The 24,689-nt window shown below is 40.9% G+C and overlaps 1 protein-coding gene across 2 annotated transcripts; it reads left to right on the top strand.

Annotated features, from left to right (window-relative positions):
- Nucleotides 1-2,566: 2,566 nt before the first annotated feature.
- Nucleotides 2,567-18,940, top strand: inip (INTS3 and NABP interacting protein). Of its 2 annotated transcripts, XM_003216592.4 has the most exons (6): nucleotides 2,567-2,733; nucleotides 5,572-5,656; nucleotides 12,681-12,783; nucleotides 14,736-14,795; nucleotides 15,325-15,415; nucleotides 18,692-18,940. In XM_003216592.4, the coding sequence occupies exons 2-6, from the start codon at nucleotides 5,632-5,634 to the stop codon at nucleotides 18,785-18,787; spliced, it is 375 nt and encodes a 124-aa protein (XP_003216640.1). In that variant the 5' UTR covers nucleotides 2,567-2,733; nucleotides 5,572-5,631; the 3' UTR covers nucleotides 18,788-18,940. The 2 variants fall into 2 exon arrangements, with proteins under 2 accessions (XP_003216640.1, XP_008101642.1); XM_008103435.3 differs by lacking the exon at nucleotides 14,736-14,795 and having other exon boundaries at nucleotides 2,570-2,733.
- Nucleotides 18,941-24,689: the final 5,749 nt, after the last annotated feature.

Below are 24,689 nucleotides of genomic sequence, written 5' to 3'. Positions count from 1 at the left end.
GTAACCACCGATTCTGTATGAAACAGGCAAATAAATCATATATTCTTAAAGATATAAATGGAAGATTTTCATGAGAGATGTTGTCTCATGAATTTTGTTAGTACAATTCATCTATGTGTCAGTGTCTCATATAAGGGGGTAGGTTTAACGTCCAGTTTGCTAGTAAGACTGAAAAATGTGAAATGGTTGGAAAGCTCTTGGGGAGGGGGGCAATAAAGCATCAAAATTTATGAATTTTTAAAGCATACATATCTCTTTGCATCTACTTTGGGGGCAGTGGTGATACTGGAATTAAGACAACCTTAATTACAAACCCCAGGGCTCCACAGGGCAAAGCCATGAGAGTTGAAGGTTTCTGACCTTTGTTGCTAAAGATTGCTGGTGCCTCACTAAACTACAAATCCCAGGATCTTATAGCATTGAGCCATTTTAATTTAAAAGCGGTGCCAAACTGCATTAATTCTGCAGTGTGACTATTGCCTTGGGAATCCGTTATAGTTGACTTGGACCATCCAGCATGTGATCCCACTTGTGTGGTTCCATCCAACCTTCGGAGCTCTAGCTCTTTTGGACTTCAACTCCCAGAAACCCCTGCCAGTTGGACCAATTGCCAGGAGTCCTGGGAGTTAAAGTCCAAAATCCTCGGAGAACTAAAAGGTTGGGATTTTGGGTTTCTGTGAGTTTTCCGGGTTGTGTGGTCATGCTCCAGAAGCATTCTCTCCTGGTGTTTTGCCCACATCTATGGCAGGCATCCTCAGAGGTTGTGAGGTCTGTTGGAAACTAAGCAAGAGAGGTTTGTATATCTGCGGAAGGTCCAGGGTATGGGAAAGAATTCTTGTCGGTTGGAGGCAAATGTAAATATAGCAATTAATCACCCTGATTAGCATTGAATAGCCTTCTAGCTTCAAAGCCTGACTGCTTCCTGCCTGGGGGCATCCTTTGTTGGGAGATGTTATCTGGCCCTGACTTTTTCTTGTCTGGAAGACCCCTGTTTTTGAGTGTTGTTCTTTATTTATTGTCCTGATTTTAGAGTTTTTTAAAATACTGGTAGCCAGATTTTTGTTTTTGCATTCCTCCTTTCTGTTGAAATTGTCCACATGCTTGTGGATTTCAATGACTTCTCTGTGAAGTCTGACACTGTAGTTGTTAGAGTGGTCCAGCATTTCCGTGTTCTCAAATATTATTTATTTATTTATTTACTACATTTATATACTGCCCTTCTCACCCCGAAGGGGACTCAGAGCGGCTTACAAATTATATGTACATACAGTAGAGTCTCACTTATCCAACATAAACGGGCCGGCAGAACGTTGGATAACCGAATATGTTGGATAATAAGGAGAGATTAAGAAAAAACCTATTAAACATCAAAATAGGTTATGATTTTACAAATTAAGCACCAAAACTTCATTTTATACAACAAATTTGACAGAAAAAGTAGTTCAATATGCAGTAATGTTATGTTGTAATTACTATATTTACAAATTTAGCACCAAAATATTATGATATATTGAAAACATTGACTACAAAAATGCGTTGGATAATCCAGAACGTTGGATAAGCGAGTGTTGGATAAGTGAGACTCTACTGTACAATATATTATATTATTAGCATAGCACAATATTAGCATTATATATTACTATACTGTACTATACCACTATACTATACTGTACTATACCCCTGGTGGCACAGTGTGTTAAAGCGCTGAGCTGCTGAACTTGTGGACCAAAAGGTCCCAGGTTCAAATCCTGGGAGCGGAATGTGCGCCCGCTGTTAGCCCCAGCTCCTGCCAATCTAGCAGTTCGAAAACATGCAAATGTGAGTAGATCAATAGGTACTGCTCCAGCGGGAAGGTAACGGCGCTCCATGCAGTTATGCCGGCCACATGACCTTGGAGGTGTCTATGGACAACACTAGCTCTTCGGCTTAGAAATGGAGATGAGCACCAACCCCCAAAGTCGGTTACGACTGGGCCTAAAGTCAGGGGAAAACCTTTACCTTTTTACTATACCACTATACTGTCATATTATTAGTCATATTACATGTGTACTATATAATATATAATAAATATTATCTTGATTATTGTTATATTGTATTACATCATAATATTATTATCAATATTATATGTATATACAACATACTATATTTTTATATATTATTGTATATTATATTGTATATTACTGGGGGGAGGGGCCAGGTTGGTTCATCAAGTGCTTTGCTATGGCTGACTTTTCTAGTTGACTTAAGTCTGCAGTGCCTTTCATGTTCCCAACAAAGGATTCCCCTCCCCAGGCAGAAAGCAGCCAGGCTTTGAAGCTGCAGGGCCATTCAATGCTAACCAAGGTGGCCAACTGCAACATTCAAGGAAACAAAGAGTTCTTTCTCCCACCTTTGGACCAACTGCCAGGAATCCTGGGAACTGACGTCCAAAATCCCTGGAGGACCAAAAGGATTGGGGGGTTTTGTAAAGTAAACCCGGAAACTGCATGCGCGTGTGTACGGTCGGTCTACACCTTTTGCATATCTATGGGTTTTTGAGACAATGCTAGCTGAACTTCCGCATGCGGCGCGCGGCACTGACGCAACAGCGGGGCGACTGACGCGCTCTCATTGGGAGGGAAGGTTCCAAACAAACGCCGCGGCCGGCAGAGCCTTGTGGGAGAATCCATTCGGACAGAGGCGAAGGGGGGGAGAAACAAGAGACGGGGATGAGCTGGGATGCACCATTGTCAGGTACCTATTGGGGGTGGGAGAGAGATGCATTATCTTATTCTTGCCAATGGCGAGAGAAGCTGCAGCTGATGGAAAGAGCTTTATGAATGCCTAAGGAGAGAAGCTTTGCACTGGGGTGCTGTGTTTACCTTTTTGAACTGAACTCTGAACTGATTTGATTGCTTGCTCCAAGTGTTGGTTTTAGTGTCCTTACTATTGTATTATTCAGGTGTTTTTGACTCTGGGAGAAAGAAAGGTGGCCTCCAAATAAAATAGGAAGCAAGCATGGGCAAACTTGGGCCCTCCAGGTGTTTTGGACTTCAACTGCCAGCATTCCTAACAGCCTCAGGCCCTTTCCTTTTTCCCCTCAGCCGCTTAAGCGGCTGAGGGGAAAAAGGAAGGGGCCTGAGGCTGTTAGGAATGGTGGGAGTTGAAGTCCAAAATACCTGGAGGGCCCAAGTTTGCCCATACCTGATTTGAAGTTATTTATTTATTTTGTGTCAAAAGCATTGGTACAGCAAATACATTTCAAATAATGGAAATAAAATAAAAAAGAAAGGAAATCACAAGCAACTAAATAGTTTTGGACCAAAAGCGGGCAACAGCAACTGCATTGTCTGTAGCTTTAAACAACTCCTCCTCCGTACATGAGGCAGGGCATTGTGGGCAAGCATACATATGCTGAGTTGTTTGTTCAGCTCCACAGTCACACAAGGTGGAGGATTCCTCCAGGTAGTGCCACCTTGCCAAGTTGTCTTTAGATCTGCCCACTCCACTTCTGAGTCTGTTCAGGGACTTCCAAGTTGCCCATTCCTGGTTTGCCCCTGGAGGAAGACCCTCATGGGGGGCCATCCAGTTAGAATTGCCAGGTTTAGCTGCCCAGAGGGACACCCTTGCTGCTGCTGGAGGAACATCAAGAGGAGTGGTGGTTCTCATGAAGCCCTTCCTTGATTTGAGTCTGGTGGGAGGAGGCTGATAGTCATGCAGTGGGTGGCTTTCACAGTGTTCGACCTTATTTCTCTCACCGTTAGCAGCAACTTCCCGTCGCACGTCAGGAGGGGCAATGCCAGCTAACTTGTAGAGTTTATCAACAGGTGTAGGTTTAAGGCATCCCGTGATGATTCTGCATGTTTCATTCAGTGCTATGTCCACCTGCTTTGCATGGGCAGACTTGTGCCAAACAGGACAGGCATACTCTGCAGTTGAGAAAGACAAGGCCAGGGCTGATGTTCTTATTACTTGTGGGTCTGCTCCCCATGCGCTGCCAGTCAGTTTCCGCAGGATGTTATTGCGTGCAGCTACTTTGTGCTTGGTGTTCATGCAGTGTTTCTTATATGTTAGTGTTCGGTCTAAGGTGACACCAAGGTATTTAGGATGGAAACAGTGTTCGAGCTCTTGGCCTTCCCAAGTAACTTTCAGTTTCCTGTTGGCTTCGCAGTTACGTAGGTGGAAAGCACACACTTGTGTCTTGGCAGGGTTAGGCTTCAGGTGGTTCTCTTTGTAGTAGCTGGAGAGATCTTTCAAGGCATTGGTGAGTTGCTTTTCAACTGTTTCAAAATCTTTTGCTTGTGTTGTAAGGCCAAGGTCATCAGCATATATAAAGCTCTTTGTGAGTGGTGGTAGTGGCTGATCGTTCGTGAAGATGTTAAATAAGGATGGATTGGATGAATGGATTTGAAGTTACAAAAGGGCTTCAATATTTAATTTTTTGATTTGTGTTTAATTTACAGTACCATAGCACCAAATATAACTAATCTAAAAGATGTATGTTGGTTCGTTGACTTCTACATTGGGTTGCTGTGAGTTTTCCGGGCTGTATAGCCATGTTCCAGAAGCATTTTCTCCTCACGTTTCGCCCACAACTATGACAGGCATCCTCAGAGGTTGTGAAGTCTGTTGGAAAACTAGGCGAGCGAGGTTTATATAAACGTGGAAGATCTTGTCTGCTTGAAGCAAGGGAGGATGTTGCTGTTGGCCACCTTGATTAGCATTGAATGGCCTTGCAGTTTCAAAGCCTGGCTTCTTCCTGCCTGGGAGAATGGCGATGCCAGACAGGGAGCTCTGCCATGGGATGATCCATGAGGTCACGAAGAGTCGGAAGTGAGTGAACGAATAGACAACAATAAAATAATAATAAAAATAAAACTTTATTTCTATTCCGCCCTATCTCCCCGAAGGGACTCAGGGCGGATTCCAACAAACAACAGCATACATTCAATGCCTTCCAAAAACAGATAAATATTGGCATAAAATCTCAACAAGACCTCACATAAGAATACAGCATTAAAAACCTAACATCAAATTAAACCTAGTATCAGTGAATTGAGTATAACATCAATAACCTAAACCAATAACTTCAATAACCTAAATCGATAACCTAAAGGGAATCCTTTGTTAGGAGGTGTTAGCTGGCCCCAATTGTTTCATACCTGGTATTACCGTGTTTTCCGAGTATTGTTCTTTATTTACTGTCCTGATTCTAGAGTTTTTTAAATACTGATAGTCAGATTTTGTTCATTTTCATGGTTTCCTCATTTCTATTGAAATTGTCCACATGGTTTGGATTTCAATGGCATCTCTGTGTAGTCTGACATGGTGGTGGTTAAGAGCGGTCCAGCATTTCTGTGTTCTCAAATAATATGCTGTGTCCAGGTTGGCTCATCAAGTGCTCTGCTATGGCTGATTTCTCTGGTTGAATTAGTCTTAGGAGAAGGGAGAAAGTAGGTGGGCAGTTGTCCCAACAACACCTGGGCAATTGTGGGTATAATATATACTAGTATAATATATATAAGAAATACATATAAGTTATGTGTGGAAAAAAATCAACTCTTGTATTTTCTTTCTTTCTTCACATGACAGCTCTTCATTTGACAACAAGTCATAGCTCCTTTTCATGAAATTGAAGTGGAAACTGGGAAAATGGCTTCAAACCCTCCTGGACAAGGTAATGATTACCATTTGGCAATTGCTGTATATTGTCGTAATTCATTCATTGCATAATAGTCGCCGCTACATAACTGTCACACCCCCTTTATTTGACTTCAGAAATTGACTTTCAGCCTGTTGTGGATTGCTCCTCTGATTCTGAGGGAGAAGAAGGATAGGTAGTTGAAGAAGCAGCACTTGGGGATTTGGGGTTAAGTGGAGAGGAAGAAGAAGGAGGGGTGGCAGATATAGCAGAAATCCCTACTTTTCTGGAATGTCGAAGGGAGAAAGAAGTCAGAAGGAGATTAGCTAGGCTAGCAGAGAAAATGCTGAGCAATCAGACCACTCCTTAGGGTCAACTGTACTGGGAAGATCAGGGCTATAAATTAGCAGCAAACTCAGGGGCCAGTGCTGGCTGCAACTGATCTATTTTCAGGGGAGTTCCTGCTAACAGAACCGTGTCTTAATTCCAGCCAGATCTCTTGTCATTTGTAAGCATATTTATCAAAGACTTTAATTGCTGTCTGATGTGAAGACTTCTGTTTTATGTTTGCTTGAAGACCATGCATTATCGTCAAGATTGTACTTTCTGTTTCACTAATCGCATCATCTTTATTTTTGGCTGAAGTAAAGCCTTTTTTATTTGCTTTCGCTTGTGTCTAAGGCTGTTTCTGGTGTGAAAACTGGACATAGCCTTTCTTAGTAGAGTTGTGTGCGGAACCCATTTTCCTTTGTTTCATCCGTTCTTTCGTACTTTCATTACCTTTGTTACCCCCTATGAAAATCAGCTCGACACAAAAGCAAGCAGGAGCCAATCATCAGCTCTCCCTCTGCTTTCATAAGCATGTGGTGCTCCATGCCTGTGTGAGTGTGTGTGTGTGTGTGGCATGGAGGCCCAGTGCGAGCACCTGCCTGCAGCCGAGCACCTCTATAGTAAGAAAGTCAGAATTTGCCCCCCTGCCTTGAGGGAATGCGTGTGTGGCATGCAGACCCTGCACCCGTGCCTGCCTGGAGCCGAGCGCCTCCTCTAGAGTAGAAACAGGTAAGAAGCATCCTTAAAGTGCGCCTGCCTGCAGCCGTGAATTAGAGTAAAACATCTTAAATGCCTAAAATAATGGGAAGAGGAGCCTGGAAAGCCCCCCCCCCCCACCATAATGGGCTGATAAGGTAAAGGTAAAGGTTTCCCCTGACGTTAAGTCCAGTCGTGTCCAACTCTGGGGGTTAGTGCTCATCTCCATTTTTAAGCCGAAGAGCCGGCGTTGTCCGTAGACACCTCCAAGGTCATGTGGCTGGCATGACTGCATGAAGCGCCGTTACCTTCCCTCTGGAGCAGTACCTATTGATCTACTCACATTTGCATGTTTTTGAACTGCTAGGTTGGCAGAAGCTGGAGCTTAACAGCGGGCGTTCACTCCGCTCCCCGGATTTGAACCTGAGACCTTTCAGTCTGCAAGTTCAGCAGCTCACGCTTTAACACACTGAGCCACTGGAGGCTGATAGATATTTCAGCACCCCAGAGCAAAAACAGATGTCTGACTTCCCGATTTCTGGAGGCTCCCAAAAAACAGATTGGGGCCCCTACCGAAAGCCAGGACACGAAACAAGTCAAGGTTTACCCTGAGAGCACAACCCTGTTTCTTAGATTAATCATCGCACAGCCATTTGGAGCTCATATTCTCCCATCTTCCCTTCCTTCTTTCTCATGAAATAGAGCTCGTTGGAGCTTGGATCTTCCATTCTCCTTTCTCTAAGATAGAGCAGTTTAAAACAAAAGCAGAAGTTAATTGTTTGTTTAGGGCTGGATCATCTCTCCTCTTGCTCTTGTCTTGGAGCTAAGGTGGTTTTAAAACAGAAACTAGAGAATCAAAGGCAGATTATTTTCATCACATAATAGTTGCACCCCCTTTTTTGGACCAAAGGGGGTGTGTGACTATTATGTGATTTAAAAATGACCTTTCATCCTCTGGTTTCTGTTGTATCGTATTTCATCATATGTCACACTTTTTATCCCTTTTTTGGACCAAAGGAATAAAGTGTGACATATGTGATGAAATATGATATCTCATAATTTCTTGTGGTTCCATCTTAGAACAGTAGAAAAAATACTTTGCTTTTTGCTAATAATTTCCCTCCTTTATATTCAATGGATTTAGCATCATATATGAAGTCTATCCTAACATGGGAACATTTTCATTGGAAAATACCACACTTCCTTTCTGAGCCCAAACCCATTGGAGTCTCCAAAGATGGCCTTGGAGACAACAGGGCATTTGGCCAAATACTGCTCCTCAAACAATTGCAGGACCTTGACTTGGAAGTATCCCTGTACCTCCCAGGAGCCACAAAAGATTTTATCAGGGCTGTCCTTCCCTAAATAATTTCCTGGTCCGTAGATTCTCTATTGTTGGTAGACATCTGCTTGGTAGACACCGTTATGGATCACATATATCCATGCACAGATTGACCCACTTTGAGAAATAGAACAGAGAATTTCTCGGCAGTGTGACCATAAACAATTACCACCCTATGTATAATAACCTAATTGGGCCAGCTGCAATCACAACCAACAAACCAATGAATTTTCTGTCACTTTCTAATAGCGCTTTACATTCTGATGCAATTTCCAGAGTGTTCAGTAACAATTAAGGGAAATTCATGCTGCTGGTTAAATATCTCTTGAATTATTCAAGAATGAATATTTTACTTGCCTCTAATAACTATGATTACATATTTGGAGGAACCCAATACATTTGGATATAAAGTCCAATATAAATGCATATATAAATGAATGAAATTTTGCAGCCTTGCATTAGGATCAGAGATTTAAATGCTCAATTAAATTGTGTCTGAAGGCCTTTCCAGACAGACCTACTCTCCACAAAGAGCAACAACAGTCTACAAAGCCTTGTTATTTTAAATTAGCATAAGATAAATGAAGGCGACAGCATGCCAGAAGAAACAAAAGGGTATACTAGAAATGTTTTGTCTTCTGAATATTTTCATGTGACATAATTGACTATGTCTGTTCAATTAGCTAAGATAGAATAATTAAACCACATGCCCTTCTAGAATTATAAGGTTTTCTTATCCAATCAATCACATGATGTAACATACTGTAATTTGAAAAAAAACTGTTATTTCCTATTTAATTTTGCAGTACATACTTTGGAAATAGTTGTTATTCTCCAGAAACTTTGTTTTTAAGGCTGCCACAAACTATGTTGAATTGGTTGCAACTCTAGGAGATATTCATTGAAAAACTATAGCAAAATGCACTGAAGGGTGTTTCACAAAAACAAAATTTTTGCAGTTTAATAAACTTTTCCAATGCTTTTATGATATAACATTTATATTCCAGGAACAAAAATTGTGTAACATAGTGTTACCAGTTTCCATCCAAGTAACGTAGCCAAGAAAGCTCACTACTTTAAGATATAATGGTAACGGTGAAAATACAGAATTCAGATGTTCAAGAGGGCACTCTCCATGAGCCCCAGTCAGCATGATCAATGATCATTAGCCATGCAATTGGTGAATTCTGCAAGTTACCCTCCTGAAAAGTAACTTTCCAAGGTCTTTATGGAGTAAGGGAGGAAGAACTACAATGGTAGTGTTGTTTCTCTTCCCTATGAATATATCTGCTCATTAAACTGTGTTCTAGTTTTATGAACATTTATCTTATAGTTAGAGAAGTAACTTGACTTTGCTACCTCATTTGGTCTGATAATTTTTTAAAATTTACCGATAACAAACAATTATCTGCAAGGCTTGCTAAACAGGGTGATTTTCCTTTTTTATGAAGCCCAGCTGAAGCATCTTCTGCAGAGTCCACTATAAACACTGCGCAACAGATTTGTATAAATGTCTAAAACAACCATGTGGTGATGTTCACAAAACTTTTGTTCTTGGCAATTTTTGTGACCTCAACATTGAGCTAAGGCAGTAGTTCTCAGCCTGGGGTTCTCAGATGTTTTTGGCCTACAACTCCCAGAAATCCCAGTTTACCAGCCAGTTTACCAGCTGTTGGGATTTCTGGGAGTTGAAGGCCAAAAACATCTGAGGACCCCAGGTTGAGAGCCACTGAGCTAAGGGGACCTAATTTGGGGCCATGATTCTCCATTTAAGAATAAATGGTTTAAAGCACACTCCAAGCTGTCTCACCTGTCCTGTTTGTTTTGTGCAGCTTCCTAATGGTGTTTTTGTGAGAACAGTGTTGCTGTCAATCAGCACAATTTCTTAGTTGAATGTTGACCTGAGCTTGTAAGATTTATCATACAGGAAATAACATTATAGTACTGTAATTTCTTTTACAAAAATACTCCAAAGGATCCCTAATTCTATGATAGTGAGTTTTGAAAAGCACCCATTTACTTTTCTGTTTCTCAATGTAACAAGAGTAGTTTGAAAGTAACAACACTATGGAATTCAAGTGTCATTACTTTTAAACTATTCTGAGTACTACCTGTGGTACAAAGCACACTGTCTACCCACCCACTTCATCATCAACATTCATAAAAGAGCATGAGCCCAGCTGAAGCAAGTGTTACCATATGTCAACCATTTAGGAAGCCACAGCTCCATAACTACTGAAACGTTAGAGCTACATCACAAAAGGAGTGACCTGGAGTCCATTAAGTGGCAGGTTTAACACAGAGATATTTCCATTATTTGGGGGGAAAGTAAGTTTTTTAAAAATTGTGTCAGAAGCGAATTGAGAATATACTGCAAGTTGCTACTGGTGGGAGAGAATCAGCTGTCTACAGAGACGTTGCCCAGGGGACGCCCAAACATATTACCATCCTGTGGGAGGCTTTTCTCATGTCCCCACATGTGTCAAGACCCAGGCTTCAGAACACCAATAACCATGCGCAGAGGCCGGATTCTATCTAATATCTTTATTATAGGAATATATAAAGTCAATAAAAACAAGTGAAGAATATAGTTCAGAAGTAGACCTTTCAGGAAAGGTCAAATATAGTCCAGGAAAATAATGTCCAATATGTGATATTAGAGTCCAAAGTTATAATCCATTAACCGAAACACACACTTTGCCAAGCAATAGTGTGGGGAGATGACAAGGTCTTTTAGTCCATTGAAGCTTGACAACAAGGCTGGAAAACAAACTTGATACTTGGCTAGACAAGACTTGATACGAGGCAAACAAGAAGCAAGAACAAGGTCCGTAGCGAAACGTGAAACAAGGCAGGCTTGGAACTTGGTCCGGGAAACTAGGAACTGGGGATTACGAAGTCCACACACGATCTCACTCCTCAAGCTGACGAGTTGACTCCGCAAGGTTTCCCTTGCGGCAAAACACCTAAATAGGGTCTCGTTTCCCGCCAGAACACTTTCCCTGGAGAACTAGAAGTGAAACCCAACTCCGTCCAGATGCATGACTCCTTAGAATTTCCCAAAGGAAGCAGACCTAATCAGCTAATTGTTTGGCTGCGATTCTGAGGCTCAGGCGATTCGCCTCCCTAGCTCCTCTATCTCTATTATAATTGTCCTTTCGAGAAAACGGGGGAGAATTCTGCCCAAGGCTTGCTTGGCTGACTTCTTGAGGGCAAACATCATCCAGGTGCAGGGGCTCCGATTCTGGCTGAACCGGTGAAAATCCCATGTTTTCCTCCTCGTCTGCCACAATAGTACTAGGAACAGGACTACAAGGCCCATGAGACATCACAACATGGGAAAATGGGGCTGACAGATGGGAGCTCAACCTGTCTTGCGGATTTTTTTGTATATATTTTTTATTATGCAGATTCGAACTGCGAACCTTCAGATCAGTAGTTTAGCTGGCATAAGGGTTTAACCCATTGTGCCACCGCGGCTCCCCAGAAAAGTAGGTAATTACAACTAACTGGTTGTAACTAGTTACTTCCAAAAGCTGGTATGAAGACTCTAGATATGATTGTCTGATAGAGGGATGTCAGAGCACCATGGTTTTAGAAAATATATTGAGACCTAAAACACATTACTTTGACAACCAACACAGTATAGTGGTTTGAGTATTGGTTTAAATCCCCGCTCAGCCATGGAAATGCACTGGAAAATCTTGGGCAAGTTATAGTCTTTCAACCTGAGCAGAAGTCAAAGGCAAACCCCCTCAAAACAAATCCCCCCCCCCAAAAAAAAACTACCTTGGAGCTGCAATAAGGTGGAACTGACTTGAAGCCATATAAGATGCATTATTTTTATGCCTTTCCATTTTTATAAGAGGTCATTGTCAGTGCGTCAGCATTGATGTGAAGTTTCTCTATTTTTCTATTGAAAGGTAACTCTGTCAACTCAGTTTTTGTTTTTAAGCCCTACTTGGTCATTTCTAATATTACAATCTTCCAAATTTCAGTTTTGATCACAAATTTGACAGAATTCATAGGTTCCCTTATATGATGACTGAAAATCCATCTTTCGAATATAATAACAAGCAGCCTATCCTAATTTAGCATCATTCCCCCCCCCCCCCCCCAATATATTGGACAACAACTCAATTCCTTTCCATTTAACCATGCTATCTAGGGTGATGGGTGATATAGTTCAGCAAATTTGAAGGATATCCAAATGGACAAAGCAGATATGTAACAAAACTGACCTAGGCAGCTTTTCATTTTGGGTTAGCCCTGAAAACAGCTCTCAGAGATGATGGTATGAGATCTGTGACCGAATTTGGAAGAGTTGCTTTTTTGGACGACAACTTTCAGGATTTGCTCCCAATATCTGAGGGTCGGGGGTCTCAAAAATTATTAGACTAAGCTCTGATTTAACTCAAGATTACAAAGGGTTTTTTTTAACCAATGCTGTGTTAAAGATTGTTTTAAAGCTGCAATTCACATAATCAGCGAATAAAGAAGAAAGGAAAGTTATAAATAGGCTTCAAGGATGGTTCTTGTTGGCTTTGAAGATTAATATATTCATCATTGATATGCATCATCATAATTCACTTAAGGAGCGGCTTTAAACCAAGGAGGTTACTGGATGGTTCAAAAAAAATTGGCACACACAATATTGACATTTTACTGTCTCCGTCTTCTTTTTCTTGGTAGGCTTTCAGAACAAAAACAGAGTTGCGATCTTGGCTGAACTTGACAAGGAGAAGAGAAAGCTGCTCATGCAAAACCAGTCCTCCACAAATCATCCTGGAGCCAGGTACCATCTCTTTGGAGGGCCTGTCTTTTTCCTTCAGTCATGCTCTCGGTTCTCAAATGAAGGCCACATTTTGCTGTCTCGTATCAGCAGTATGTGCTTCCGATGACCCCACTTTGTTCTCATGGAAATTATATCCAAGCAGTCATCTTAAAAGGGGTAAACACCAATGCACCCAGGATTTGTGCCTTCCATCTTTCATGGCTACCACTTTTCTTTGAAGAACTTACTGTTCAGCAAAGGTGGCTCAGACTTTAAAATCCTTCATAAAGCAAGCACATTTTGGCCTAGAGAACTAGAGATAGACATCTTTGATTGAGGATATTTAACTAAGTAAACAATTAAAATCTAAAGCAGATTGGAATTGATGTATTCGCTGCCCCTTCCCCTCCCACAGCCTTCTGTGAACTGGATGATGTCTGTGACCGTAATAAAAGTCAATTTGATGTCAAAGGTTCTCCCCTTCTCCTGGCCTCCATCTAAAAATGATAAAAGTTAAATTGTATATCATCAGGTTCCAGTGAAAGAAGGGGAATGCTAGTGTGCTAATGTGCCAGTTGTTGTGCACATCAGAGCTATACGTTCTCCCTCAAGTGCGGTTAAATCTTGAGATTTTTTGCAGGGGCAGAACCCAGAAGATAAGCCATTTTTGTCTTCTGCAGCAAAGAGTAGGATGCATGAGGATCAGAAAGAACATTTTTTGAAAAATAAGTACACTCTCCACTTTTCCAGGAGTTCTTGTAAGAAAGAAAGAAATCAATGAATTAATTCACTTTTATGTATAAACACAATTGACAGAATGCATTCAAGTTTGTTTTCTGACTTCGGTGTTCTATTGTTGCACCACATCCACATTTAATTTAATAATTTAGCAAGCATCCTCTGCCCTACACCATTTCCACTCTCTGTTGTATTATTAAAATTATCAAATGCCACAAAGGTTCAGAAGTTCTCAGGAGCATTTGAATGTCTAAATCCATGTTAGATATCCAGGTCTCTGAGTAATCTAAAAGGAGTGAAGGAGTGAGGTGCAATTCCATTCATTTTTGATTAAATTGCCGTATATACTGGAATATAAGCTGACCCAAATAAGCCAAGGCACCTAATTTTACCACAAAAAACTGGGAAAACTTATTGACTCGAGTATAAGATGAGGGTGGGAAATGCAGCAGCTACTGGTGAATTTCAAAAATAAAAATAGATACCATTAAAATTACATTAATTGAGGCATCACTATGTTAAATGTTTTTGAATATTTACATAAAACTGGAATTTAAGATAATAATAAGACTTTAATAAGATAAGACTGTCCACCTTGAGTATAAGCTGACCTGAATATAAGCCGGCCAGGACCCTCACTTGAGTATAAGCCGAGGGGGGCTTTTTCAGTCCTAAAAAGGCCTGAAAAACTTGGCTTATACTTCAGTATATATGGTACTACTTGCAGAGGAATTGCATTTAGGTTGTTCCAGACTCCCAGAACAAACATACAACCAGTGATTTTCAAGGCCCCTTTCCACAAGAAAGAGATGGAACCTTGCTTAGTTTTCTCCATACCTCACAACCTCTGAGGATGCCTGCCATAGATGTGGGCGAAACGTCAGGAGAGAATGCTTCTGGAACATGGCCACACAGCCCGAAAGACATACAACAACCCTGCAGTTTTATTGTTTTGTTTTTGGCTCTGTGACCCTCCTTCTTTTCTGGATGTTGAGCTTAATCGTGCTTTGTAGTAAAGTCTCTGAATTTAAAACAGAAAACCATAGCGGCTTGTACATAACTGCTGTTTCTCCTCCAGGTGCTAATCTCGACCTTGTTTTGTTGCTCATGGTGGAGTAGTTGTTGAGGTTTGGTGGGCTTGGGGTGGGATTGGTACTGTAACTTGTCAACGTGTTGACTAAAAAGAGACCTTGTCTCGGCTGGATCTCAATGGGAAACTCTTTTCCTGCATACAGAATTCTGCAGCCACTCTACCAAACATATGAGCTCCCCATCATGAAGACTATGGACCCCTGGTTAGTGCTGTTGTTTTATTCAGGTATCACTTAGACAAGTCATTGGGCGGTACTGATGATGAAAGAAAGCAAGTGAAAAAATGTGCTGGGGGGCTCAAGCTTCATTCTACTGCATGTCTTCCAGTCAACTTCCTTTTGGTTTCCATTGATGCATGGGTTTCTTCCCCATATTGACTAAATCTGCCATGGCTGGAGGGAGTGGGTTAGATCTAGGTGTAGTCATACTTAGAGTAGACCCACTGGCCTCAGTACTCGTGACTAACATAGGTCCCGTGGGTTCAAGTGCGTCTTTTCTAAGTATGATCCAAGTCTGGATCCAACTGTTGTTCCTAAGCAGAACTGTTAAATCAGTCTTGTACACACCATCTTGCATGTCAGATTTCCCTCAATTTTCAAGTCTTCTATTACAAAGTAGAAGTAACAGGGGAACTTTCTGACTCTGAACCATGTACCCCTGCCACAGCATACCTTTTCCTTCACTCTGTGCTAGTTGTGTTTTTATGACTTTCCTTTTTCCTATTGTTTGCAGCATTTCTCTCTCTCGATCCTCCCTTAATAAGGATTTCCGCGATCATGCAGAGCAGCAGCACATAGCTGCACAACAGAAGGCCGCTTTACAGGTGAGTTGTCCCAATCCAAGGAAGCTGGGTTGTGAATACATTGTGGTCTTTTGTTCTTCAGTGGTTCCTAAAGACTAGGGATGGGGAGAATGTTAGGAAATACTCAAAACTGGTTGAAAAGTCAAAAACATAATCATGTTAGTCTGGAACATCAGTATACAAAGGCATCTTGGAGCACTTTAGAGGCTAACTGAAAGAAAGAACTTGTAACACAAGCTTTGGTAGACAAAGGCCCCTTTTACCCTTCTGTATAATCCGATTATCAAAGCAGATAATCCACATTATACGCTTTGAACTGGATTATATGAGTTTGCATGGCTTATAATCCACTTCAAAGCAAATAATCTGGATTTTATATGGCAGTGTAGAAGGAGCACTTGTCTACTTCCTTAGCGGCATTTGAGGAGGCAGACTAAGTCTATGAAGGCTTGTAAGCTGCCTAGTATTTTGATCTGGGTTCTCCGTGTTCAAATCTACTCCTCAGCCCATTGGAACTCTGTTTCTCGTATACCACCCACCCCTTTTGTCTGTCCATTATTTAACAGAGGAAAGCTGAAATAGACTACTGCAATGCACTCTAGGTGGGGCTGCCTTTGAAGACTGTTCGGAAGCTTCAATTAGTCCAATGGGAGGTTGGCAGGTTAATAACTGGAGCGGCGTACAGGGAGCATACGACTCCTCTGTTACGCCAGCTCCACTGGCTGCCAATTAGCTACCGAGCACAATTCAAGGTGCTGGCTTTAGCCTATAAAGCTCTAAACGGTTCCGGCCCAGTTTATCTGTCCGAACGTGTTCCCCGCTACGACCCACCTCGAAGCTTAAGTCATCAAGTGAGGCTCTGCTCGCAGTCCCGTCAGCCTCACAGGTGCGGCTGGCGGGGATGAGAGACAGGGCCTTTTCAGTAGTGGCTCCGCGCCTATGGAACGCCCTCCCCAGTGAAGTCAGGCAGGCTCCCTCCCTCCTATCTTTCCGTGGGAAAGCTAAAACTTGGTTGTGGGGCCAGGCTTTCGAATAACAATTAGCAGCACTAATTATTATTATGTATGCTGGAACTCAATTGACAGACCCAGTCTTTTAGACTCAAACATGCCCATCTGTATTTTATAAGTGTTTTTATGAATGTCTGATGTAATTTAATAACTTTTTAATTGATTCACAATGTATTGTACAATTTTATATATATGTTTTATTGTAAGCCGCCCTGAGTCCCCTATTGGGTGAGAAGGGCGAGATATAAATATTGCAATAAATAAATAAATAAAATAGGATTCTAAGCTCCTACATGCATCTGTGCAGAAATGTTGGTTGATTTTTATTGATCGTATGCCAGGAAGCTTCACTACACTGTGATGTGCTCTGTTATATTGTTGCCTCTAGCAACAATTGTTGCCTCTAGCAAAGGGCAAGTTGATGCCCTCTTCCCTTTTGAAAACCAGTTGTAATGACACCTGAATCTGACTTCAGCATTGGTGGTGGAACATCATTCTCCACTTTACCTGAGGTCAAAAGCCTTGGTAGGAGCATCCAGAAAGTTGCCTGTAACATAGAGGATGGAATACCCTTGCAATTATAGGGTGAACTTGGGTGGCCTTATGTCTAACTTGGAGATATCCCAGAATCCCATCCCTAAGCTAGCACTTGCCATGATACCTGGGAGATTGAATGAGTTATAGTCCACAAAAAAAGAGTGTTACTTCTCCCAGCTATGGTCAAGAGTAATTATGAGTGATCACTCATGCCTGAGTATGATTGTCTTATAAGGGTAGAGTCTTAGCAGTGGATCTGTAAATAACTGAAGACCTATTCTGGATCCACATGAGGATCCATGAGGAGATAGGTTTCCAGATGGAAGGTAATCACAACAAGGGTTTGCTCGATGTGCCTTCCTCTTGGCACGTTTCTCCCTTTCACCCCTCTTCAAAATGTCATGCCTCTCATTCCTCTTCAAAATCCACAGCACTTCTTTGAGGGATACCCACTTGTTGCTGCACCAGAGGACGGCCCATTACTCATAGATAATTCTATAAGTAGATTGCGGAAAACTGACCCCTGTCTGTCTTGTACCGGGATCACAGATCTTGGCTATGAGCAACTGGAGTGAGTTGGGCATCTCCCACTGGACAGATGTGTTTAAAAGTTCTTGTTAGCATTGTGGCCAAATGTTAAGAGCAGCCTAGGGTCATGAAAAGATTCCCTTGTATAATGACGTGCTAGATATTTTTTTACATTCACTTTGCACATTGAGCTGAGCAAAGATACAAAGGCTGAGAACAGACGGGGCAAATGAACCCTTCTTGTGCACTTTGATTCTCTTTTGTTTGCATCTGGACTATATAGCCCTTTGGGAATCCATCTTCCATTTTCCTCAGCCTGGGAGGGAGTGCATCCTGACCCCTGTGCCCTGTATATTCAGGAAAAGGGATTTGATGACTAACTAATCTAGGTAGAATTTGTGTAAACACCCAGTTCTACCATTGACAGTGAGGAGTGTTGAGCCCTATCTCTGAAAGGACTAGAATATTTCTCTTCTGTGTAACATTTGCTGCAACACTTACCATAAATAAAGCTTATGTTATAGCAGCAATATGTAGCAATGTTCAGCAATGGAGGAACTATTGCGATGTGGATCTGCAACCCGGTTCATATCAAGACTTCCATTGCAATTCCACAGCCAAATCCAGACCTTAGAAAAGGGCTGGATGACCTTGGGTGAATTACACCCTCTCAGCCTTGGGGGAACACAGGGCAAATCCCAACTGAACAAATTTAGCCAAAAAAAATTCATTGAAAGGTTGGTCTTATAGTCATCCTAAGTCAGAAATTACAGTACTTGAAGGTACCCAACAACTGTAGTCATAAAACTTGTTGCACCTTTGAGACTAACTGAAAGGAGAAAGTTGGTAGCATGAGCTTTCATAGACTAATGTGACCTCCTCAGATGCATTGAGTTAGTCTTCAAATGCATATGTTACCAAATTTGTTCTCTCAGTTTTTAAGGTGCTTCAAAATCTCTGCATACTGATATTTTCAGACTACAATAGCTATGTCTTTGAACAGTATTCATGGAAGGAACTTTTTAAAGCTTAAATTCTATGCAGATTGCGAGTATTAAAGCAGCAGTACTGAATGCAGGGCTGAAACTTTTGACAGTGAGCAAACATTAAATCTAAATCTCGTTATTTTTAATGTGCCTCTTTAGTAGGGGATGTGGTAAGGAGATTCTTCTCCATTGATTGCAATACATGCCATTTTCATACTGTTTTGTTCCTCTTCTAGCATGCTCACGCACATTCTTCAGGATACTTTATAACCCAGGACTCTGCCTTTGGAAACCTTATTCTTCCTGTGTTGCCACGACTTGATGGAGAATGACAGTCTATCCTTGAGTGGAAGAAAGTCGGTGTTTGTCTAATATTGCTGCTTCTACTTTCAATGGTTTGAAAATAAGAGGACTCAAAACTGAAAATTAATCTATTAATTTTAATGATTTTTGTTTTCAGGAGACATTAAATTACTGAAATCCAATTCTAAGGGAGTTTTCTTTTTTCTTTCCCTCTGGTCCCAAAGTTGGATATTCATATGATGTATTTTGACTTAGCTGTTTCAACACTGGTTTATTTATTATTTTAGTTTAACTTATCTATTACTTTCAAGCCATTTAATAGCATTCCTAGCATTTGCTAGTGCCTTACAGTGCTTTGTGTTGATGTCTCAGTAATCTTTGCAGCAGGCTTGTAAGATAGGCCAGTATTATTATCCTGATACACATGTGGGCAAAAGTTAACAAGAGACAAATCCAGATTACTTTTATTTATTTATACTCACTAGTCCTTGTTAGGAAATTTTGTTTGCCAGCCACCCTCATAAATAAAGAAGTATTTATAAGTGAAAAAGAGAAGTGGAGAAGTACAATACAGTAGAGTCTCACTTATCCAACATAAAACGGGCAGGCAGAACGTTGGATAAGTGAAAATGTTGGGTGATAAGGGAGGATTAAGGAAAAGCCTATTAAACATCAAATTACGTAATGATTTTACAAATTAAGCACCAAAACATCTTGTTTTACAACAAATCAACAGAAAAAGCAGTTCAATACATGGGAACGTTATGTAATAATTACTGTATTTACGAATTTAGCACCAAAATATCACAATGTATTGAAAACATGGACTACAAAAACATTGACTACTAAAAGGCAGACTGCGTTGGATAATACAGAATGTTGGATAAGTGAAGGTTGGATAAGCGAGACTCTACTGTATACAAATAGAAGTTTGTGTAATTGCCTGGACCTGAGCTGCACATTCACAAAGATGTAAACATGAAGCAGAAAAGGAGAAAGAAAACAACTCCCCCTTACAAACATTGTGCCTTGTTGAATAAGGTTAGACAACTGTAGCCCTTCAAAGGGATTTTAGTATGTTTCTCTTACAATAGGTAAAGGTTAGGTTTCCCCCTGACATTGAAGTCTAGTCATGTCTGACTCTGGGGGTTGGTGCTCATCTCCATTTCTAAGCTGAAGAGCCGGCGTTGCCTGTAGACGCCTCCAAAGTCATGTGACTGGCATGACTGCATGGAGTGCCGTTCTCTTTCCACTGAAACAGTACCTATTGATCTACTCACATTTGCATGTTTTCAAACTGCTAGGTTGGCAAAAGCTGGGGCTAACAACAGGAGCTCACCCCACTCCCCGAATTCAAACCGCCGACCTTTCAGTCAGCAAGTTCAGCAGCTCAGCAGCTTAACCCACTGCGCCACCAGGGGCTCCCTTACAATAGGGTTAATGGAATTACAGTAGAGTCTCACTTATTCAACATAAATGGGCCGGCAGAATGTTGGATAAGTGAAAATGTTGGATAATGAGGGATTAAGGAAAAGCCTATTAAACATCAAATTACATTATGATTTTACAAATTAAGCACCGAAACATCATATTTTACAACAAATTGACAGAAAATGCAGTACAATACACAGTAACATTATGTAGTCATAACTGTATTTATGAATTTAGCAATAAAACATTGCAATGTATTGAAAGCACTGACTACAAAACACTGGCTGCTAACAAATGGACTACAAATAAAGATAGAATTGCATGAAATGAACTTACAGTAACAACATTGTTGAAAATTAAATCTGTAAAAGGTTCAGTCCTTGCTGCCTAGAAAATCAGTTGTGGATCCGGGCGGGAGGCAGATTGTGTTGGATAATCCAGAATGTTGGATAAGTGAGACTATACTGTATGAGCAAAAAAATCTGGAGGGTTACAGTTAATCCGTGTTTAACCAAGTCAGACTAGGTGTGGAAAACATGTGGCCCTCCAGATGTTGGGATTCAGCTACCTATAGCCTTATTCAATATAGACAGTAGGGTGGGATTATGGCAGGTACAGCTGTAGGGCTATAAGTTGCCCCCTTCTCATCTGTTTCAGTGTTGCTTTCTCTTGATGAGTTACAACTCCCAAAATATTGAGAAGAGTTTACATATAGGGCACTGGACATGACTGTGGGCTGCTCTTATTGCAGCTGGAAAATGGGGAAAGTTCCTTAATCACAGTCTGAACTGGATAACAGCCTGCATCTACACTTGTGTTATAATGAGGGACCTCTCCAGGCTATTAAAATGTGCAGTTCTGCTAGGCTTTAATTATAGATCTTTACCTTGATACATTCTCCTCTCCTGTGTGTTGGAGGAAGGCTGCTGACTTCTGGAAGATGTTTTGCTGGTTTCCTTCCTTGCACTAAATGATGTGAACGCCAGAGCTGGCATCCTCAGAGGAGTGATGCGATATTCACACTTGCCTCAAGCAGACTAAAGTTATTTCTCCCACCCTGGACTTGCCACAAATATATAAACCTCACTTGCCTAGTTTCCAACAAACCTAACACCTCTGAGGATGCTTGCCATAGATGAGGGCAAAACGTCAGGAGAGAATGCTTCTGGAATATGGCTATACAGCCCGGAAAACTCACAGCAACACAATTGCATTTTTGTTTACTAAAAAAAAAACCCAGGAAATGCACATCTTTGCAGCAGAGGTCCATTCTGGAAAGGAAGACATGTTACAAATAGATCACAGAACATTTTTATATAGATTATCTCTGAGTATTGCTAGTGCAACTTGATATGACAGTTGGCTACTTCCTGTGTAAGACATCAAAATAATTTCACATTCATGGGTGATTTTGTAGATCGGTGAATCTGATCTAATTATTAATTTAATATCAGTAGTCAGTGGAACTCTTAAATGATTTGCCACAAGAGGGAGTCTTGTGGGGGGAAAAAAACACATTTTCTAATATTTGACAGAAAGATAGAAAAAGGTTCATGGTATATCTAGTCAACCACACATGGGAATTTACTATGTTACTGAAACATGGGATAAAATTTCCTCTGAAAGATTAAGTTGACAAAAAAATTTCATGCAACCCAGAATGTTCAGCTCTCTACTTCTGCAGAGGACACGACAGAGATGTGGCTGAAGTGGAATAATATAATGTTAAATGCTGCACAACTGGTACCTGATGTCACATAATCTCGCATACATACATCCCATTTTCTTTGTGTGTCTGCTTCCCTTCTGGAACTGTTATACGTTTAACCTCTGTTCATTCATTTATTTCAAAATCACATGCCTGACCAAGATTGAGAATCATAGTTCCAAAATACAATATCATCTCCATATCCACAGGACTGGTCCAGAAATGTTTTCCCGTGAATACCAGGACCATATTACACTGTTGTGACTTCTATGTTGGGGGAAAAAACTATGTCAGTTGAGTGACTGCTTATCATGTAGATATAAAATAAAGTGGATGCACCATTCTGAAAAAAGAATGCCTGTTTTAATGTAACTTTTACATCTATATCCATCACATGATTGTTTAACGTGTATCTTAACAAGGATAATATTTGCTATATAAGGATATAACAATTAAGATTTAATGTGTTGTTAAAGCCTTTCATGGCCGGAATCATTGGGTTGCTGTGAGTTTTCCGGGCTGTATGGCCATGTTTCAAAAGCATTCCCTTCTGATGTTTCACCCACATCTATGGCAGGCATCTTCAGAAGTTGTGAGGTTTGCAGAGCACTTGATGAACCAACCTAGACACAGAATACTATCTGAGAACACAGAAATGCTGGACCACTCTAACAACCACCATGTCAGACGACACAGAGAAGCCATTGAAATCCACATGCATGTGGACAATTTCAACAGAAAGGAGGAAACCATGAAAATGAACAAAATATGGCTACCAGTATTTTAAAAAACTCTAAAAACAGGACAGTAAATAAAGAACAACACTCAAAAACGGGAATTCCAGAACAGAAACAATCAGGGCCAGCTAGTCACCTCCCAACAAAGGATTCCCCCAGGCAGGAACCAGCCAAGCTTTGAAGCTGCAAGGCTATTCAATGCTAATCAAGGTAATCAATTGCAACATTCTCACTTGCCTCAAACTGACAAGCGTTCTTTCTCCCACCCTGGACATTCCACAGATATATAAGCCTCTCTTGTCTAGTTTCCAACAAACCTCACAACTTCTGAGGATGCCTGCTATAGGTGTAGGTGAAATGTCAGGAGAGAATGCTTCTGGAACATGGTCATACAGCCTGGAAAACTAACTGCAACCCAATTAAGATTTAGTGAATAAGTGAATGATGTATTTTAAGAAAGAGGTAAGATTATAGATATATGCTGTGCTGGGAAAATATTTCATGTCACAAGTCAGTACATTTGACAGCTTCATAATGGATTGAAAATGTGTGGGTGACAGTTCTTGACAGGAGTTTGTGATGCAGTTAGTAAAGTGATAGCATTCTCCTTCTAGGTTTTCCTGTGACCTAGTAATTGATAGGAATGGTAGTTCCTTAACAGTCCACTAGACGTAAAGCTTATTATAGAAATCCGCCAGTAAGGTTTCTATTATTGGGTTGCTGTGAGTTTTCTGGGCTGTCTGGCCATGTTCCAGAAGCATTCTCTCCTGACATTTCGCCCACATCTATGGCAGGTATCCTCAGAGGCCTAGTTTCCAACAGACCTCACAACCTCTGAGGATGCCTGCCATTGATGTGGGCGAAACATTAAGAAAGAATGCTTCTGGAACATGGCCTGGAAAACTCACAGCAACCTAGTGATTCCAGCCATGAAAGCCTTTGACAACACGCTTCTATTTCTATGGGGACTTGTCTCTCCAATTTCGGCCTTCCTCCCCTATGGACACATACACCTAATCAGACTCATTTAATGATAACTGATTTGTGCTTTGTGAACATACAAACAATAGTTTGTCAGCATTTTTCAAATTAGTGTACATTTTAGAAAAAATATTTCTTGGTGAATTTTGTACAGAGGTAGATTTTATGAAGCTCTATCTGAATTCACAGCCATGTTCAGTTTTATACAGATAATAGATGGATGGACAGACGGACTGATAAACACTAGATGCATTTAATTTCATTACATTGTACAGTAGAGTCTCACTTATCCAAGTTAAACGGGCCGGCAGAACCTTGGATAAGCAAATATCTTGGATAATAAGGAGGGATTAAGGAAAAGCCTATTAAACATCAAATTAGGTTATGATTTTACAAATTAAGCACCAAAACATCATGTTATACAACAAATTTGACAGAAAAAGTAGTTCAATACGCAGTAATGTTATGTTGTAATTACTGTATTTACGAATTTAGCACCAAAATATCATGATATATTGAAAACATTGACTACAAAAATGCCTTGGATAATCCAGAACCTTGGATAAGCGAGTCTTGGATAAGTGAGACTCTACTGTATTATTTTGATTGAGGAGGACTCATAGCAGGATGAGATAAAAGAACTTTGAAAAAAGAATTGTGTTGAAGGCTTTCATGGCCTGAATCACTGCTGTGAATTTTCCAGGCAGCAAGCAGCCAGGCTTTGAAGCTGCAAGGCTTTTCAATGCTAATCAAGGTGTCCAATTGCAACATTCACTCTTGTTTCAAACAAAAGGGTTCTTTCTCCCACCCTGGGTATTCCACAGATATATAAACCCCACTTGCCTAGTTTCTAACAGACCTCACAACCTCTGAAGATGCCTGCCATAGATGTGGGTGAAACATCAGGAGAGAATGCTTCTGGAACATGGCCATACAGCCGGAAAACTCACAGCAACCCAGAAAAAAGAATTGTTTGCCATGTTCCCTGCTTGTTTCTTCGATCTGTACATATTCAAGCAATTATATCTCCCATGTTTCCACAGTCAGCAAAGAAGCTGATCAAATAAAGCTGCT

This window comes from Anolis carolinensis, chromosome 2 (genome assembly GCF_035594765.1).
Source record: "Anolis carolinensis isolate JA03-04 chromosome 2, rAnoCar3.1.pri, whole genome shotgun sequence".
Lineage (NCBI taxonomy): Eukaryota > Metazoa > Chordata > Lepidosauria > Squamata > Dactyloidae > Anolis > Anolis carolinensis.
Note: the sequence above shows the minus strand (reverse complement) of the source record. Positions and strands in the feature narration are given on the sequence as shown.

Bases quoted from the DNA above. Each gene is read 5' to 3' on its own strand.
- inip (XM_003216592.4), top strand. From the start codon at position 5,632: ATGGCTTCAAACCCTCCTGGACAAG. The intron at 5,657-12,680 runs GTAATGATTACC...TTTTCTTGGTAG, and splicing joins TTCAAACCCTCCTGGACAAG to GCTTTCAGAACAAAAACAGA. The intron at 15,416-18,691 runs GTGAGTTGTCCC...TTCCTCTTCTAG, and splicing joins AACAGAAGGCCGCTTTACAG to CATGCTCACGCACATTCTTC.